This window comes from Corythoichthys intestinalis, unplaced genomic scaffold, assembly GCF_030265065.1.
Source record: "Corythoichthys intestinalis isolate RoL2023-P3 unplaced genomic scaffold, ASM3026506v1 HiC_scaffold_23, whole genome shotgun sequence".
NCBI classification, from domain to species: Eukaryota; Metazoa; Chordata; class Actinopteri; order Syngnathiformes; family Syngnathidae; genus Corythoichthys; species Corythoichthys intestinalis.
Window position 1 is genome coordinate 5,301,308 of NW_026651592.1, and position 17,347 is coordinate 5,318,654.

General features: G+C 36.6%; 1 protein-coding gene across 1 annotated transcript in view; it reads left to right on the plus strand.

The window, feature by feature from the left end:
* LOC130911111 (ryanodine receptor 1-like) overlaps positions 1 to 17,347 on the plus strand; it is a 218,439-nt gene that overhangs the window by 147,778 nt on the left and 53,314 nt on the right. Inside the window, exons 73-76 of the mRNA XM_057828826.1 lie at positions 3,216 to 3,308; positions 4,950 to 4,964; positions 16,213 to 16,383; positions 16,455 to 16,514. Of these exons, the coding sequence (XP_057684809.1) occupies positions 3,216 to 3,308; positions 4,950 to 4,964; positions 16,213 to 16,383; positions 16,455 to 16,514 (339 nt within the window). The remainder of the gene's footprint in view (positions 1 to 3,215; positions 3,309 to 4,949; positions 4,965 to 16,212; positions 16,384 to 16,454; positions 16,515 to 17,347) is intronic.

The window sequence follows — 17,347 nt, forward strand, 5'->3', positions numbered from 1 at the left end:
GTCCAACAATCTATTGTCTTTGATAGTTGATCTTTTTCTTAACACCCTGTAGTGTACCCAACACAGAGAAGATATAGCATTTGCAGCCACCACACAAAGTCATGGTTGCACCACTTCCCATCGTGCATTTGGGCAGAACAGTTAAGTCGCTACAGTATCATTTACTGAAAGCTCAACAAATAGACTAGATGGCAATATTTAGTCACAATATACAAAACAAACTCACATTTATCCTTTAAGAATCACAAGTCCATGGATCACTTTCACAGAAAGAATGTTAATAATGTTAATGCCATCTTGTGGATTTATGGTTATAATAAACAAATACAGTACTTATGTACAGTCTGTTGAAAGTATATATCCGTCTTGTCTTATCTTTCCATTCCAATAATAATTTACAGAAAAATATGGTATATTTTAGAGATGGTTTGAATTGCGATTAATTACAATTAATAAATTAAGCTGATGAACTCGATTAAAAATTTTAATCATTTGACAGCCCGAGTTAAATGTACACCTTATGCCTAATATACTGTATACATAACACAATAAAAACAGAATTGTTGTGGAACTCAAAATGTTGACTGGACAGTTATGGACTATGCACATTAAATCATTAGTAACATCAAATATTGCACAATACACCAAAGTATATCAGTAGCCGTGTCCTTAAGTCTTTTCGTTTTCCCCTGACCTTTTTACTGCAATAATATAATGAAAAGCTGAAATTATGGCTTTTAGTTTTGGCTACCCCAAGATTTTAAGTGGCCCCATCTGTCCACCCCTATGAAAAATTTCTGGAGGCACCACTGAATCATACAATCTCACCTACGTCTCATCTACGTCGTGCTGAATCCATTTTTGGAGATTCCATGAGTTCCTCTGCTTTAAGTTTGCAGTTTTAACTTTGTCAAAACACTGCTTACTTCAACTGCAATTCTTGTTGTTTTTCTGAACCGGAACTTCGAGGCAGACATTGTCCAAGATGGCGCCGCCCATATTTCGCCCGGGAAACTTGTATGTTGTCTAATCCGAGTAAAGATTTGTGTAGGTTGCTATCTCGTTGTTGGCTGCAATTACGGGGGTGTTTGCACACCTGTAGCAGCCCAGCACCAGTTAATGCAAACAGTAACTTTAACTGTGGGCTGTGTGCTGTGGGCAGCGATGTCTTTGGACAGCTTTTTTACGGGGAAAAGGACACCTGCTGAGTCAGAAGAGGATTCCATTCTGCATAATACTGTATGTGGCTAAAAGTTAGCAAATGAGGCAACAAAAGCAAATGCATTGAAAGCATCTTACCTCATGGCGAACTGCTGTATTGCTAAAGCCAAGAAACCTTTCACAATTGGAGAAGAACTCATTATGCTCGTGACCACGGATATTTGCCGTCAAATTTTAGGACAGGCCGGTGTTAAAAAAGGTTGATTCAGCGTACGGTGAGTTACATTTTCCCTATACTTAATATTTGTTTTTAGCCCCGTTGTGTTATTTTATATTTACTGTGATTTTCTGCCACACATTGCCGGTCCGTGAAAAAAAGGCCCACATTTCACCGGTCCGTGGTGCAAAAAAGGTTGGGGACCACTGGTCTAGAGGCTGTTCTCAGCAGTGTGAGCCTCAAAGCCTGAGCGAACCAAATTCACGTGTGGAGTCCCTCAAGGGTCAATTCTTGGACCACTCTTATTTAACATCTATATGCTTCCGTTCGCTCAGATAATGGAACAGTATGACATCTCCTATCACGCCTATGCAGATGACACACAACTGTACATTTCTGTGTCCCCACATGATTATAGTCCCTTAGTCTCCCTGAGTAAATGCATTCATCAAATCAATGAATGGATGTGCCAGAATTTTCTCCAGTTAAATGTGGAGAAGACAGAGGTGATCATTTTTGGGCCAAAAAAGGAAAGGTCAAAGATGAGCAGCCAACTTAGCACAATGTCACTTACAGCTACAAATCAAGTCAGAAACCTTGGCGTAATTATTGACTCAGACCTAAAATTTGATAGCCAACTAAAGTCCGTCAGTAAATCCGCTTATTACCACCTAAAAAATATAACCAGAATTAAGGGGCTTCTGACTCCACAAGACATGGAAAAACATATGCATGCATTCATTTTCAGCAAATTGGACTATTGCAACAGTATATTTACAGGTCTTGATAAAAAATCAGTCAGGAAGCTGCAGCTAGTACAGAATGCTGCAGCCAGAGTCACCACAAATACAAGGAAGCTGGACATTGCACATTACACCAGTTTTGAAATCGCTAAACTGGCTTCCAGTGAGTCAAAGGATAGACTATAAAATACTACTGCTCGTCTACAAAACACTTAATGGCCTTGGACCAAAATACATGCTTGACTTGTTAGATTCCTATGAGACATCTAGACCCCTAAGGTCGTCTGGAACCGGTCTTCTGCATGTTCCAAGAACAAGAACCAAGCAGGGTGAGGCAGCATTTAGTTATTATGCTCCTCACCTCTGGAAAAAGTTACCCGAACGTCTGAAGTATGCTCAAACTGTTAGCTCTTTTAAATCAGGGCTAAAAACGCTTTTGTTTAGCACTGCATATCCTTAACTATCCATATATTTCAATCTACTTGCTTTCTATTCCTCTTGTGCTTATCTCCATTGCTGATTTCAATTATTATTAGTAGTAGTAGTTTTTGTTTTATTTTTGTTTTATTTGTATTTATTTATTTTTATTCTATTTGTGATTAAATGCAATCTTTTGTCTTGGTTTTTACGTTGTATTGATTTAAATGTGATTTTTATGATCTTCATGTGATGTAAAGCACTTTGAATTGCCTTGTGTTGAATTGTGCTATATAAATAAATTTGCCTTGCCTTGCCTTGGACTCATACATATGAATTATATGAATGTTATAGGGAAAGATTAAAAGCTGGATTTTGTGTGTTTTCGGCCTATCATGGTCATGTATTAGGTTGTAGTACAGTAAAATAATAACAGTTCATATTTGTAAACAATGTGCTGAGAAAAAAACCCATCCCATTGTTTAAAAATTATCAGACTTTCTAATCAGTTCCTCGTTTCTTGAGTATTTTTTTCACCGAATACTTTTTAATAATGTTTTGGATGACTACTTTTACTTGCGTAATATTGTTTTGGTGTAACGCCACTCCCGAATAAAACTTTTTGGCTGCTCTCCCCACCTTTGCTTCCTACTGATGCTGCCGCTTTCTTTTTGCAGAATTTCAAGCGTGAGGAGCAGAATTTTGTGGTGATGAATGAGATCAACAACATGTCCTTCCTCACTGCCGACAGTAAGAGCAAGATGAGCAAGGTGAGAGTGGACGCGCGTGCAAAAACGGACGTCCACAGACGACGTACGCACTTTTAACTCGTTGGCTGCCATTGAAGCCGATTGACGTCCAGTCCATTTTGACTTGGAGAGTCTGGCCCTCACAGTCGAAATGGATTGGATGTCTTTCGCCGTAAATGGCAGATGATGAGTTAAGCACATGAAAATATATATATATTTTTTCAAATAATTGTGGTTATAAGGAATTAGAGACGTGCAGTCTAAATCCAGCCACTCCCTATCCTGTAACACATTAAGGAACTAATATCTGATCAACCTACTAATTTACACATGTTGCAACACATACAAAACATTTCATGACCATGTTTTTTTCCCCTCTATGGTATTAGAGCTGAACCAGCTACAAACTTGTGTTCTTAATGTGTGAACAGTGAATCCAGAAAGTAGTGAAAGTGGTTCATATTTTCCATATTTTATTACAGTTCACCCTTTTTGCCAACAGAATGAATTTCATTTTGTAACCAGAATAATACGCACGACTACGGAGGAGTATTGCTACCACACCAGAAAACTCATGTCCAGTATATTTTTCTCCTATAATTACGGTATCTCATTTTACTTCATAACTTATCATGTGAAAGTGTGATGACTTTATTGTAAAAATGTGATAGTTATCATGTTAAATCCTGAAAACTATCGTGTAAAATTTTTTTCAAACCGATCATGTAAAAATAGGATAACTATCCTATTAAAATTGCTAATTATCATGTTAAAATGTGAACATCTATCATGTAAAAATGATCATTTAAAAACATAGATTATCATGTAACGCTATTATGTATAAATGTCACACTGTGAAAATGTGAAAACTTAATGTAAAAACATTGTAATATAAAAAATATATATATTTTATCTTTTATTATTTAAAAAAAAATTTTTTTTCAACTTTTCAATGTAATTGCCATGTAGAAATATAAAAACATATGAACGATAAAACTTCCTTTGTTAAAATGCGCAAACCTCTGTAAAAATGTGACAATCATAATAAGTGTCATGTAAAAACAATATAAATGTATGACACCACATCCTGTAAAAAATGAAATAAAAAATGTCAAAACTTATCATGTAAAAATAGAATTATCATATAAAAATGTGATAATTCTCATGTAAAACAATGTACACATAAAAATGCAAAAACCTCTGATGTTAAAATGCACAGATCTATAGAAAAACTTGATAATTATCATGTAATAACGAGATAATTACTATTTAATAACAATAATTATGTAAAAGCATAAAAACGTGACAATCTTTGTAAAAACTAAAAAAAAAAAACAAAAACAAAAATTCCATTTGTGGGAGCAGTGTTCTTCTGTACTGTGGCATGTTTATTACATTTTTTTTTTTTACCAGTTTGTAACTTTCTCCAAAAAAAAAAAAAAAAAAACATTACTGGGTGAAAGACAAAGTTGAGGCACTTTTGACTATTTTCCATTTTCACTGTCCCTCATGAGAAGCCATTCCCTCTGACCCTACTAACACGGCCAGGAGTGTTGTTCAGAGGCAGTTTGTGGTGGTCGAGGACAGACGCTGGCGTCACGTGTGTCGCTAACTGTGCTCTCTTCTTGTATCCTGGGTCGGGGTTGGACGGCGGGCCGCTAGGCCGGAGACGGAGAGGTTAGACTGTGTTTGTGCACGAGCGCTGGGCTGGGCTGGGCTGGCTGACCGCATGGGCACCCCCCGGGTTTGGGCCGGGCTTCTAGTCAAGCTTGGTGGACCGCCGCACTTGTTTTCACGCAGACCCCAGCGACATTTTTCATGCGCTCGCTCTCACACACTCACAAAAATGGGGGAATTAGATTTAAATTCTCGCATGTGTGGAACATTTTGATTGTTAGTCTTTTAGTTAGTGATTGTTAGTCTTTGAGATTTATAGTATCGTGTTGACAATGTGAAGCAAGAATTGCTGAATTTAAAATGGATTTTATTCATAGGATACAAAAAAAAAAAAAAACACAGCCATTGACATTGATAGACATCAAATCAATTTAGACCGGGGACATCTGGCAGCGATCGTTTTCCATCAGTGGCAGCGTATGAGCAAATTTGTATTTGGGGGCTGACAGCATAAATGGACGTGAAAAGTGATTTCAGTAAGAATAAATAATACATTTTTAAAAATCATGCAAAAACAATGAAAGCGCAAAACGTTAAGCTGTGAAACTGTAAAAGTGTGATAATTATTATGTGATAACGAGATAATTAAGGTGTAATAAGATAATAATGTAAAAAAATATAATTAAAAACTGTAAAACTTGAGACTGTATTTTTTTCCATGTGTGCACTAATATGCTTTTGTACACAATGGGATGTGTTTCCCCAAATTTGCAACATGAGTTAAAAAATAAATAAATAAATAAAAAACATTTGTGGGTGAAATAAGGTTTTAATTTTAATTAGTTCAATTAGTTTAGTTAACTGGGACACTTGAGACCTTTATAGACCCTTTATAAGGCAAATAACAATTTTTTTTTAAATAAATATTTTATTCATATTATATTTTTAATATTATTTTATATGCTTATACATATATGTATACATTATTCCAATGTTAATAAAAGCCAAATTTATGAAGTATAATGAAAAGTAAAAACAAAAAAACAGAAATACACTTTGGTTATGGCCACAGGTAATACTTTAAAGTTGTTTTTTCATATAATCAACTCACTGGCTTCAAATTCAATGCATTTAAACTAGGGCTGTCAAAATTATCACGTTAACGGGCGGTAATTAATTTTTTAAATTAATCACGTTAAAATATTTGACGCAATTAATGCACATGCCCCGCTCAGATTAAAATGACAGTGTCATGTCCATTTGTTACTTGTGTTTTTTGTGTTTTGTCGCCCTCTGCTGGCGCTTGGGTGCGACTGATTTTATGGGTTTCAGCACCATCCATGAGCATTGTGTAATTATTGACATCAACAATGGTGAGCTACTAGTTTTTAAAAAAAAAAATTATTTTACAAATTTTATAAAACGAAAACATCAAGAGGGGTTTTCATATAAAATTTCTATAACTTGTACTAACATTTATCTTTTAAGAACTACAAGTCTTTCTATCCATGGATCGCTTTGACAGAATGTCAATAATGTTGATGCCATCCTGTTGATTTATTGTTATAAGAAACATATACAGTACTTATGTACAGTATGTTGAATGTATATATCCGTCTTGTGTCTTATCTTTCCATTCCAACAATGATTTACAGAAAAATATGGCATATTTTATAGATGGTTTGAATTGCGATGAATTACGATTAATTAATTTTTAAGCTGCGATTAACTCATTTTAAAAATTTAATCGTTTGACAGCCCTAATTTAAACTGCTAGGACTGAACTTTCATTCTCCCCTTTGAGTGCCATTGACGATGCTAGACATCCAATTCAATGTACTGGATGTCTACCAATGTCAACGAGTCAAATGAGTGACCTGTAAAAGTACAGAAATAGTCATAATTCGTGCAATAAAGAGTTAAAAACTGTACCAGGTCTACATCTTCACTTAACGCAAATGCACAACACAATTTCAAGAAGATCCAAATGACAGTACCTTGTGTGTGTTAGCGAGGGTGGGTCTGCAATGTCTTGACAAAATTTCTGTGCTGTTGTAGATTGTAGTGGCCTGATGGGTGTCATGGCGCCCGGCTCAGTAGTATCACGTCATTTTCCATCGTGCGCGCCTGCAGCCGAGCGCCATTGTCCCCCTTGGTTTGATTTATTGATTCACGGTTTGCCTGTAGATAGTTGGGGTGTTTTTGTGTAGCTTGTGAGTCTCACTTTGTAAGTCACACCATCTGATACGTTTAAGCTGGACTCTGAGAAGTTGTTTTCCAAGAAAACGTTGGGTCACAGGGAGCCTTTGTTGCACTTACTAACTGAAACCACCCTATCCCAGCTAATCATTGACACGATTAAAACATTCTACCATTAAATACCTAATCTGGTGTTTTCTCCCTAAATGCCTTTAAGACCAGAGTACATCTCTTTGGTAACAATATGAGCTTCTGGAAAGTATAGACAGTGCTTGTGTTTGCTATCTACCGTATTTGCCCGATATAAGACGGTGCTTTTTGCATTGAAATAAGACTGAAAAAGAGGGGGTCGTCTTATATTCGCGATCTAGACATTATACCCATTCGCGACGCTAGATAGCGCCAGATATCATTGAAGCGATGTTCTGTCATGACAGATCTCAGCTACTCTCAAGTTTAACCAGTTTGTATTATCTTATTGCATTGTTTTTCCTTATTCAGATTTTTTTCAGGACTACAGTTAGACTTCACTTTGATGGTTAATGCAGTTATTGCAATTTCCTTATTCAGATTTGTTTCAAGACTACAGTTAGACTTCACTTTGATGGTTAATGCAGTTTAGAGCTGAAACGAATACTCGAGCAACTCGAGTAACTCGAGTTTAAAAACTGATCTGAGTAATTTTATTCACCTCGAGTAATCGTTTATTTTGACAGCCCCAAGCATCACGTTTTGCTCGGACTACTTTTAATGCGGGTCAACACGCTGATGTCACGTGCGTAGAGGAAGAAGCAAAAAAAAAAAAACTTAGTGCAACCGACAGCCGCTGCAAACGACGCCGACGTTGCTAAATACTAGCCCGCTGCTATGTTGGTAGGTAGCGTCTGATGAGTCTCATAAAGATCACATGTATGTTGAACTAGATGCGAAATGACAGACTCGGCCGCATCTAGGCAGCGTTAGTAAACAGCCGCCATCTTAAAGCTGTACAGCGCTAAACGCTAATATAGAGCGCTAAGCGCTAATAAATAAAGATTAACGTTACTGTCACTAACTCAAGCAACGTTAGCCCTGGGGAGGGCTAGGTTTCTATTAATAATGACCATTGTCGATGTGTGGCTAACATGTCTTACATACAGGCTTTAACATAACATCGTGTTGTGGAGTGATGAGGGTGTAAAATTAGGGTGACCATATTTTGATTTCCAAAAAAGTGGACACTCAGCCCGGCCTCAAGATACTTGAATTTTACTCGAAGTTCACTCAAAGACGCCTATATCACTTTAATATATTTAAAGTGTGCCCCCTCACTCTGGATGGAAAAATGCATTTTGAAAAAAATAACAATAAATAATGACGGAAAAAAAAAAATGTGTATGTATATATATATATATATATATACAGTGCCTTGCAAAAGTATTCAGCCCCCTTGAATCTTGCAACCTTTCGCCACATTTCAGGCTTCAAACATAAAGATATGAAATTTAATTTTTTTGTCAAGAATCAACAAGTGGGACACAATCGTGAAGTGGAACAACATTTATTGGATAATTTAAACTTTTTTAACAAATAAAAAACTGAAAAGTGGGGCGTGCAATATTATTCGGCCCCCTTGCGTTAATACTTTGTAGCGCCACCTTTTGCTCCAATTACAGCTGCAAGTCGCTTGGGGTATGTTTCTATCAGTTTTGCACATCGAGAGACTGACATTCTTGCCCATTCTTCCTTGCAAAAGAGCATTATGAAAACCAAGGAACACACCAGGCAGGTCCGAGATACTGTTGTGGAGAAGTTTAAAGCCGGATTTGGATACAAAAAGATTTCCCAAGCTTTAAACATCTCAAGGAGCACTGTGCAAGCCATCATATTGAAATGGAAGGAGCATCAGACCACTGCAAATCTACCAAGACCCCGCCGTCCTTCCAAACTTTCTTCTCAAACAAGGAGAAAACTGATCAGAGATGCAGCCAAGAGGCCCATGATCACTCTGGATGAACTGCAGAGATCTACAGCTGAGGTGGGAGAGTCTGTCCATAGGACAACAATCAGTCGTACACTGCACAAATCTGGCCTTTATGGAAGAGTGGCAAGAAGAAAGCCATTTTTCAAAGATATCCATAAAAAGTCTCGTTTAAAGTTTGCCACAAGCCACCTGGGAGACACACCAAACATGTGGAAGAAGGTGCTCTGGTCAGATGAAACCAAAATGGAACTTTTTGGCCACAATGCAAAACGATATGTTTGGCATAAAAGCAACACAGCTCATCACCCTGAACACACCATCCCCACTGTCAAACATGGTGGTGGCAGCATCATGGTTTGGGCCTGCTTTTCTTCAGCAGGGACAGGGAAGATGGTTAAAATTAACGGGAAGATGGATGCAGCCAAATACAGGAACATTCTGGAAGAAAACCTGTTGGTATCTGCACAAGACCTGAGACTGGGACGGAGATTTATCTTCCAACAGGACAATGATCCAAAACATAAAGCCAAATCTACAATGGAATGGTTCAAAAATAAACGTATCCAGGTGTTAGAATGGCCAAGTCAAAGTCCAGACCTGAATCCAATCGAGAATCTGTGGAAAGAGCTGAAGACTGCTGTTCACAAACACTCTCCATCCAACCTCACTGAGCTCGAGCTGTTTTGCAAGGAAGAATGGGCAAGAATGTCAGTCTTTCGATGTGCAAAACTGATAGAAACATACCCCAAGCGACTTGCAGCTGTAATTGGAGCAAAAGGTGGCGCTACAAAGTATTAACGCAAGGGGGCCGAATAATATTGCACGCCCCACTTTTCAGTTTTTTATTTGTTAAAAAAGTTTAAATTATCCAATAAATTTTGTTCCACTTCTCGATTGTGTCCCACTTGTTGTTGATTCTTGACAAAAAAATAAAATTTTATATCTTTATGTTTGAAGCCTGAAATGTGGCGAAAGGGTTCAAGGTTCAAGGGGGCCGAATACTTTTGCAAGGCACTGTATATATATATATATATATATATATATACTGCAGACCCATGGAAAGTCCAGTCAATACACATACACACAGTAAGCTATGTGCCAACTAAACATTTTTATAAATTACTATCGCGACAATTGTCCTTGACAAATTGTTATTCCCATTCAATTGATATTCTCATTCAATGTTCTAGATTGCACACAAACAATAACCCAAAAAAACTGACAAACTATTCAACTAGTATGTTTCCAAACGTAGCAGTCAAAAACTACGTTTCCCATACTGCCTAGCGTGGTTTAGCTTACTGATACTTAGCTGAGGCAAAAATCAAACTTTGCTACAAAAGTTTACAATCATCGGCAGCGCAACGATGCAACACCAAACAGGATTTTACAGTCAAAGCTCCGACAGAAGTCAACAGTTGCCATTATATACGTATTTATCATAAAAAACCTAACAACTGGGCAGGCATTGTGGCCAATTCGTCAACCCAGTAGATTGCGGTAATGCCTCATGATAGGGGTAAACTGCCAACAAAAACAAGAAGAACTACTCCTTCCCTCCCTTCTAGTAGGAGCCATGTCAACTGCTGCCACCCAGCGGCCGGGAGGATTCTAGTCAAATTGGTCCCGTGAAAAATCATAAAAACCGGACATTTTTATGAATTTATAAAACCTGCCGAGGATACCACGTGAAAGTAGGACTTGTCCGGGCGAAAGAGGACGTTTGGTCACCCTATGTAAAATAAAAACTTAATAATGCTAACTATCAATTTTAGCTCAGTAGGCATTGCTGGATAAAACACCAAGTAGCACTGGTCCCTAATGTGCTCCAATACTGCCTGTATCATACATTTATTTTGAACACTGCAAAAACTCAAAATCCTATCAGGACTTACAGTTTAGACTAACTTAGAACTTAATTAGAACTTAAAAATGGCTAGACACAAATAGAAATTCAATTGAAACACCTCGGAAAAAATCCTAACTTTTAAGTGATGTGTGTTATCAAGCATAACGGCATTTTTAGGTATATATATATATTTTTAATAAGATCTAAAGGTTTTTGAGTGAAAGCAGTGAATTAGTCTTTTTTTTTAATTCTACTTACATCTCAGATGCAATTGTTGGCTGTTTTCAACAATATACATCGAAAATAAAGACATTGATTGACTGAAGATGGTTCAAGATTAGATGAAATGTCTTGTTTTCTCATGTATATTTATAATTGCTCTAAAAATATATTTGTTTTATCCGATTACTCGATTAATCGATAGAATTTTCAGTCGATTGCTCGATTACTAAAATATTCGATAGCTGCAGCCCTAATGCAGTTATTGCAATTTTGTCGTTTTATCACAATAGATTGGTTTATTTACATTTCAAAAACCAGAAGCCATTCATTTACGAATGTCATTGCACTTTAGTTTACATATTTAAATGTTCAGATATTAAGATTTGAATGAGGCAAAATAACATGCTTTTTCTCTCAAATATATTCTTATAATAATTTGTTTCGGATGTACTGTAATTATTTTCTGTATAAAAATTAATTTGGTGTTCCAAAAGTTTTTTCAAACTTGAGTCTTGAAAAAGAGGGGGTCATCTTATAATCAGGGCCGTCTTATATTCGGGCTGATACAGTATATTGCACTGTACGTGTGTGTGTGAACAACATTGAGGTAGCTTATAGTGAGCTAATCAGAAAGTTGCTAGGCTAGGAAAGTTGAAATGGTGCTTTTGAGGAACAACTAATCCAAATTTTTTGCCATGTACCACTTGTGCGCATGTTGTGCTATGGCGCATGATGTGAATCTGACCATCACACAGTAACTTTTCTTCTTCCACTTTGTCAATATTTGGGTGAAATTTCCCATGTGTACTCTTGACGCTTTTCAAGTGACTTTAGACCACTTCCATGTTGCTCGTAAAAAAAAAAAAAATCATGAAAAAATTATGTTTTAACTTTACCATTTTTTTTAACTTTAATATTTTGTTTTTTTCCTCACAAAATTTGATTTCAACTCACTTCTCCAACTCCTTGCTTACCGAAACAAAGTCTCAAAGTGAGTTTTGCGTTGTATTTTTTAAGGTTTCAACAGTGTTTTAAAATTTTAAAAAATATTTCTCATTTCGTTTGATTTTCATTGATTTACTTAGTTTTAAATAAAAAAGAGCCAAAAGGGAGAACCGAAAATATTCTTGTTTTATTTCTTTAATCCAAAAAAAAAAAAAAAAAAAAAAAAAAAAAAAAAAAAAAAAAAAAACTGTAAAAATTATTTGTATTTACATGTGTTTATTATTCATTTAAAAAAAAAAAAAAAAAAAAAAGTATATTCATTTTAGGGGTGTCAAAATTATCGCGTTAACCGGCGGTAATTAATTTTTTAATTATTCACGTTAAAATATTTGACGCAAACAACTAGCACAAACGTACCACGAACGAATGGCACCCCCTTCAGGTCCATTTTTCTTTAAATGGGGGACTGTGAGTCATGTTATTATTCTAAATTAATTTCTCAAGCCTCCCATTTACTGGGAAGGGGTGTCATTTGTATGTACTTTGTTTGCACTAGTTGTTGGGACACCCCTTAGTTGCAAGAATTGGTACGCTCCGTCAGCCGATGGAGTTGGATATGGAAAAGCTATGAGTGACATCATCACTCGAAATTAATATCTCAATACAGGTAGTCCCCGGATTACGAACTAGTTCAGTTCCTACAATGGCGACGTTACCTGAATTTCCGCGTCAGTCGGAATTAACCTTTTAAGTACCCCATTTATACCCCCAAAATCTCAAAATAACTATCCAAAAACATGTATTATACGTCATTGTACTGTCCTCGCCAAGACGTTGGACCTAAGTCCTAGCTAGACAGCAAGCTAAGCTCCGAAATGACGATGTCAGACGTCCGTGCGGTATACTGACTTTATTCAACTGCTCATGACATCAACACTTGCAGAATAAAACTAAAATAAAAAACGAAATCAAGGCAGTTTCATCTTTAATAACAGTAATTCACAAATTTTCATAGATAACTAACTGCTACTACAGCAATAGCAATCCACACAAATGATTAGCATCTATCAGTTAGCGTCCGCAAATCATCAAAAACAATCACATACACTCGGCCCAGTAAAAAGCACAATGAACAGTACTAAAGGTGTTATATACAGGTGTTTCCTCTGCGGATGCTTCACAAGCAACAAATGTGAGAGCAGGCTTCCAGTTGTAATCACTCGGCTGCGCGACTAGCTTCTTCTTGTGTGCGCGTGCGCATTTCTTCGTGAGCGCAAATACATTCTTCTTTATGTGTATGGCGTAAAACACTCAGGTGACTTGAAGTTCCGCTCTGAGACCCCCAATTTGGCCATATTTCAAAATTGTTCTATACGCATGTGTGATACATCACTGGAAAGCTTAAAATCTCAATTTTCTGGGGCAACAAAAATTTTGAGCAAGAGGGCATTTAAAAAATAATAATAATAATAATAATTAACAGCAAAACCCTAATTGGAGGTGAGAGCAGAATTAAAGACGCTACGATTTTAACAAGATATTATCGTGTACTTACCTTGTTTCGATCCAAAAACTCCATGTAACATGTATCACCGAGTGTCAAGACACAACTGTGAATGGCCACAGCCGGATTTTGGGGGGATTTTATGGGTGAAACATGGTCATATACTAAGGGTCGTGATGCAGAAATCGCGGACAATGAGTGGTTGAGATTTTTTTTTTTCATATAGTTACCCTTTTAAACGTTATTTTTCCAATTTTTTTTTGTTTGGATCGATTCTTTATCATCTAACATATCGGGGAAATAAGACAGTAAGAAAAAAAAAATATATATATACAATTAAGCGATAGTTATGAGGTAGATATCCGTGACTTTTTTACAGACGCCAAATTTTTCATTGTGACATAATTAGTTTAAAAATTTAAAATATGCGAGTGAATAATTTTATAAAGTCGTTTTTTTTTTTTTTTTTAACTAAATATTAGACATCAATTAATGATTGTAAGCTAAAAATGACAGACATTTTGAATAATAAATATAATTACTTACCTTCGTTTTATGACTAGGTTAAACAGAAGCGGTTGCGCGACGTCTGTAAACAGGGGTTTTCAGGGTAAAACGGACAAATTAAAATAGTTCGGGGGCTTAAGTGCGCCATGAATCTGCTATGGCAGCATATAGACATATTGTTCTATCGAACACAACAGTTCTTTTGGCTTAAAATTAGTGATGTTACGCTCGAAGCAGACGCTTGAGACAAGTGTCGAGCGCTCGCGGCAGAAGTGTCACAAACCAGTCGTCCCGATGTCTCGCTGGATCCGATGGAACAGCTAGTGACGTCACGCTCGAAGCAGACGCCCAACAAGTGTCGAGCGCTCGCGGCAACAAGTATCCCGATACGTTGTACCGATGTCTCGCTTCATTCAGTGGAAAATCATCTGGCTGCGGAAGCGAAGCGTTGTGACGTCACACGCGTGTCGGCCGTGACCGTCAACGTGTCACTCATAAGAAGGGGAAATATTCCTCAAAACTTTGTGGGTTGTGAGGAGGAGAGCTTTTGCGCGCGTTACGTCATATTGAGAACCAGGGAGAGTAAGGTGAAGTTAGATCAGATTACACATTAGATTAATTTGCAATTTCATTGACACACTATACGCTGATTTATATAATACGCACACACACACACACAAGTTTGTTTTTGTGTCTGTCAGTTTTTGTGTCTGTCAGTTTTTGTGTTTGTTTGTCTATCTGCCAGTTTGTGTATTTGTTCGTGCCATGTGAGAGAATATTCTCAAAAGCTGGAAGTGATTAGCAAAAAGAGTAACCAACTGAAACCAAATGCTGCTGAGATGATTTTGTTTTTATATAAAAATGTGTGAAGCACCCAAATCCCCATCCCAGTGTCACTATAGCATTCTATACACCAACCATCAAGAGTTCTCTATTGGCACAAGCATTTCCGTTTTTCATTTAAAAGTAACACAACAGCTTTTTTTGTTTTGTCATCTGGGGTAAGAATAAAAAAGAAATTTCAGGCCAGGAATCGGACGCACTACTGTTTGCACAGAAGTCAAGGTATAAAACCATCGTTCCACCCACAGGTTTAGTAGTTCAAGTGACACTTTGTAATTTGGTTATATGAAAGTTGAATATAGTTTTTTCCAGCAGATGTCACCACACCGAATTGTGTCAAATGCCTCGTAGCACTGAACCATTTCAACACATTTGCTTCAGTGGTACAGAAAGCAGTGGTGAAGCAGTGTCGTGACTCACCACGCTGATTCGTGGCAAATGCTTCATAACACTGAACAATTTCGACACATTGCTTGATATTGATTCGCTGCTTCAGAAATCTTCGGTTTCTCCATCACTACTTAAAATACAGCAGTTTATTTTAAAGAGGGGTGCAAGAGCAGAAACTGCTTTTTCAGTCTTGTCTGTGTTTTCCGCCGTATATATGCGCTCTTACTTGTGTGCGGAAGTACTACCTGCTCTACGCTTCCTGCGCCAATGTAAAAGCATGCATCACAAAACAAAAGTCAACATTATTTTAAAAAAAAAAAAAACTTGAGATAACTTGGCGGAGGAGACTCCGGTGTCGTGAAGTCGAAATCACGTAAGTCGGGTACGTCGTAATCTGGGGACTCCCTGTATCTATAAAATGATTACAGCACAAACAAATTTTTTTTTTTTACAAACGTAGCATAAACGAATGGCACCATTCATGGTCCATTTTACTATAAAAAGGAGCTGCGTGACGTCATCACTCAAAATTACTATCTCAATATCTCAAAAACAATAGCAACACAAACGACAATTTTTACAGCACAAATGAAGCATAAACGACTGACACAATTTTTAGCCATTTTTTGTCGAAATGGGGGGGTTGGTTGACCTCAGATTGCCCTATAAAAGAATTGTAAATATCACAAAAACGATAGCAGCACAAACGATTTACATCGTTTTTATATAAATTTGCGGCTGTTGGGGGGCAATCTTCACGGAGGTCATTTTGGATTGAAGTCTAGTGCCGTCAATGGCACAAAAGTGTACACAGTGGTCTTAAAGTAACATTGAAAAGCATCTCCAATGCTAGGTTGGCATGAACATTCGGTCTTCTCCACTCTAGTCTGGAGGGTCCGAGCAGGAGCGCACCAAAAAGAAACGTCGAGGGGATCGCTACTCGGTGCAGACCTCGCTTATTGTTGCGGCCTTGAAGAAAATGCTTCCCATCGGGCTCAACATGTGCTCACCCGCGGACCAGGAGCTCATCAACCTGGCTAAAATCAGATACTCGCTGGTACTGTGACACGTTTTATGTCACTTCATGTATGAAAAAAATGTGATAAAACCTTGTCCCCACCTTTATAGAAAGACACAGATGAAGAAGTGAGAGAATTTTTGCACAACAATCTCCATCTCCAAGGCAAAGTAAGCCATTTGTTCATATACAACCATAAGCGGATTTTAAGGGGGTCCAGGCCCCCCCGGTGGCTGAAAAATGTAATTGCATGAATTTGAATTTCCTTTATATATAAAAGTTGTAAAGCAATAAAACTGCAACAAAAATGAATGAAATGAACAAAAAAAAAATTTTTTTTTAAGGGGCTAAAATTATTTTTCGAACAGATCATGCGACGAGCACCTTAGACGGTCATTTGCTTTGCATATAATAATTAAAAAAAAAAAAAAATAGGGGAGAGCAATTTCATTTTTCAAATGATTTTTTTCTTTGAAATTTTTTTTTTTTTTTTGGTTGAAACAACTTTTTTGGGATTGAATGATTTAGACACAAATGTCCTACACATAATATGGCCCAAACACGAAAAGGATTGCTTCAATCAAATAAAACTTTTTCAATGAAAAATTAAGTGTTCAAATGCAGATTTTTCAATCTCAAATATTTTTTCGCATTCAAAAACATTTTTTTTATAACTGAAATTTTTCTTTTTTTTTTTTTTGATTGAAGTGTTTTTTCTTTTTGAAAATGTATTTTTTTTTAATCAACTTATTTTTTGATTGAATAATAACGACAAAAACATTCTAGCCAAAATGTGGCCCAAACACAAATCAACATTACTTAAGTTCGATAAAAAAAATAAAATAAAAAAATAAAAAATAAAAAAAATTAAAAATCAATTCAAATAGCTTTCACATGCATTTTTTTGAGTTTCGAATTTATTTTTGCATTCAGATTTTTTTTATTTTTTATTGAAGCGACATTTTTTTGATGAAAATATATATTTTGATTGAAGCAGCTTTTT